This window comes from Arachis ipaensis, chromosome B10 (assembly GCF_000816755.2).
Source record: "Arachis ipaensis cultivar K30076 chromosome B10, Araip1.1, whole genome shotgun sequence".
NCBI classification, from domain to species: Eukaryota; Viridiplantae; Streptophyta; class Magnoliopsida; order Fabales; family Fabaceae; genus Arachis; species Arachis ipaensis.
Genome location: NC_029794.2, coordinates 116,449,239 through 116,451,213, shown reverse-complemented (window position 1 = coordinate 116,451,213; position 1,975 = coordinate 116,449,239). Strand labels below are relative to the sequence as shown.

At 28.6% G+C, this 1,975-nt stretch overlaps 1 protein-coding gene across 1 annotated transcript; it reads left to right on the top strand.

Moving 5' to 3' along the window:
• On the top strand, nt 104-1,427 carry LOC110268472. The gene is made up of 3 exons (XM_021114659.1): nt 104-133; nt 1,051-1,144; nt 1,245-1,427. Exons 1-3 carry the CDS (start codon nt 104-106, stop codon nt 1,424-1,426), a joined length of 306 nt encoding a protein of 101 aa, XP_020970318.1. The 3' UTR covers nt 1,427.

Genomic DNA, 1,975 nt, shown 5'->3' with positions numbered 1-1,975 from the left:
TTCTTATAGGTTTAATCCATGTACTGCTGTTCGTCATGTAACAAATGCCATTAAAAGCAAATTTTCAGAATTCTGCCCTTCTTGGAGACATGCTAGTGAGCAAATGCGAGATTTGTGGTTTATTGAATTTAAGGTAAGTATTCATTATCATTTTTTTTGTTATTTTGATATTATACATAGTGGGTAATTCAATGTATATGTTTTCTTTTCTAGAAAAATTGTATGTGGGAACCTCATTTTTTAACTCTTTTATGGTAATTAACTTTTTCATGATTTTATTATGTGTTTATAATTTGGATGATGTAATATGAAAAAAATAATTATGATGGTCTTAATATAGAAAGCAAATCGAATACAATTTATTTTCTAAAATATTTATCTATTAAATAGCAAATTATTTTGTATGAAAATTATTTGAAATATTATATTAAATTTGTAGAAAATTTGTGCGAAAATAATTAGTTGTTTTGTATGAAATTTGTTTCAAATACTTAAATTCTTTTAAATTAAATTTGTCTGAAATTTAATTGAAAAGAAATATTTGATTTGTCTAAAATTTGTTCGAAAAAAATTTGCTATATTTGACTAAATTCGTTAGAAATTTGTCTGAAATAAAGTATATTTTTTGTTTGAAATTTGTCTGAAATACGTTGTTTTTATGTTAGCTAATCTGTCTGAAATTCGTCTAAAATACATCATAATAGTTAGAAATCTAGCAGATAAATGCCTATTCGAAATCTGTCACAAAATCGTCTGAAAAAATTTCGGACGAAATTTCAGACAAAATTTAAATTAGCAACAAGGCTTTTTGGGACAAAAAAAATCCGTCCCAATTTTGTTTGAAAGAAAAAATTTGTCTATAATTTGTTCGAAATTTATTTCAATTTCGTCTCAAAATTCGTCCGAAAAAGCCCTATTTCTAGTAGTGACTTAGAACAATTGTTAACCCTTTTCAACTTATTGTAATAAATATCATGAATTCTGAACCATTATTGTTAGTTAGACAATAGCTCAATACTGCTTATGTATGTATTGTTGGACATTGCACAGACACGCTATGAGAATCCTCTTTCTGTTGAACTTGATATTACGTCTCGGGAGGAATTCATTATTATAGAGAGAAAGCTTGCACGACTTTTGGAATGTAAGCCAAACAATAAACTGACAGTGTTGCTTAAGCATGGTTTTTTTTTTTTTAGTATTGGTAACACATTGGATTTACTTGCCTTTGATGTAACTTTCAGGTTTATCTCAAGAGAATGTTCGAGAGACTCCAGAAGAAACAGGGGAGGTAGTTCAAGACTCGATGCAGGAGGACGACGTTGCGAAAGACGATAGTTCCGAGGAGGTTGTTTCTACTGTAAACAATGCTCCAAAGCTTACTTTTGACCTCAATAAAACACCAGCAGAGAATGGGGTCTTTTGAGTCTTGTTGTATGTACTTGTTAGTTTGATCTTGTTAGATACATCTGATTTTTTACAGTCTATGAGTTGATTTGGTTATTGAAAAATTGGCATGTAATTGGTATACTCGACTTGGATGATTTGTCTTTTTAATTGGTGTGAGCTTAATGAGGTAGCAAGGAACACGTTCGAGATTAAAATTATGTTGACTTCATATATCCTACTTAATCTTTTATGACTTGAAATTGTTTTGAGACAAGATTCAATTGACAGCCAAGATTATTCTTTCATTAATTTTTTACTAGATAGTGCAGCTGAATGCATATTGCTGACTACTAGGCTTATGTCATTTTAGCAAAGTAATGAGCACATATATTTATCGTTGACTATAATTTTGTTCAAAACAGGGCTTATACTTTGTTTTTGGTTTTGTCATGTCTTAAAATTTTGAAAATAAAAGTTATTTCATCATTTTATTTTATTAACGTGCCTGTTCAGCCACTTTTTTTTATTGCTTTTAAGAAATTAATTTTATTTTTTAAATTGATTTGATAAGTATTTTTTTAGTTTA

Coding starts and splice junctions, on each gene's coding strand:
- LOC110268472 (XM_021114659.1), top strand. CDS start 104: ATGCGAGATTTGTGGTTTATTGAATTTAAG. Junction 134..1,050: donor TGTGGTTTATTGAATTTAAG/GTAAGTATTCAT, acceptor GACATTGCACAG/ACACGCTATGAGAATCCTCT. Junction 1,145..1,244: donor GCTTGCACGACTTTTGGAAT/GTAAGCCAAACA, acceptor TGTAACTTTCAG/GTTTATCTCAAGAGAATGTT.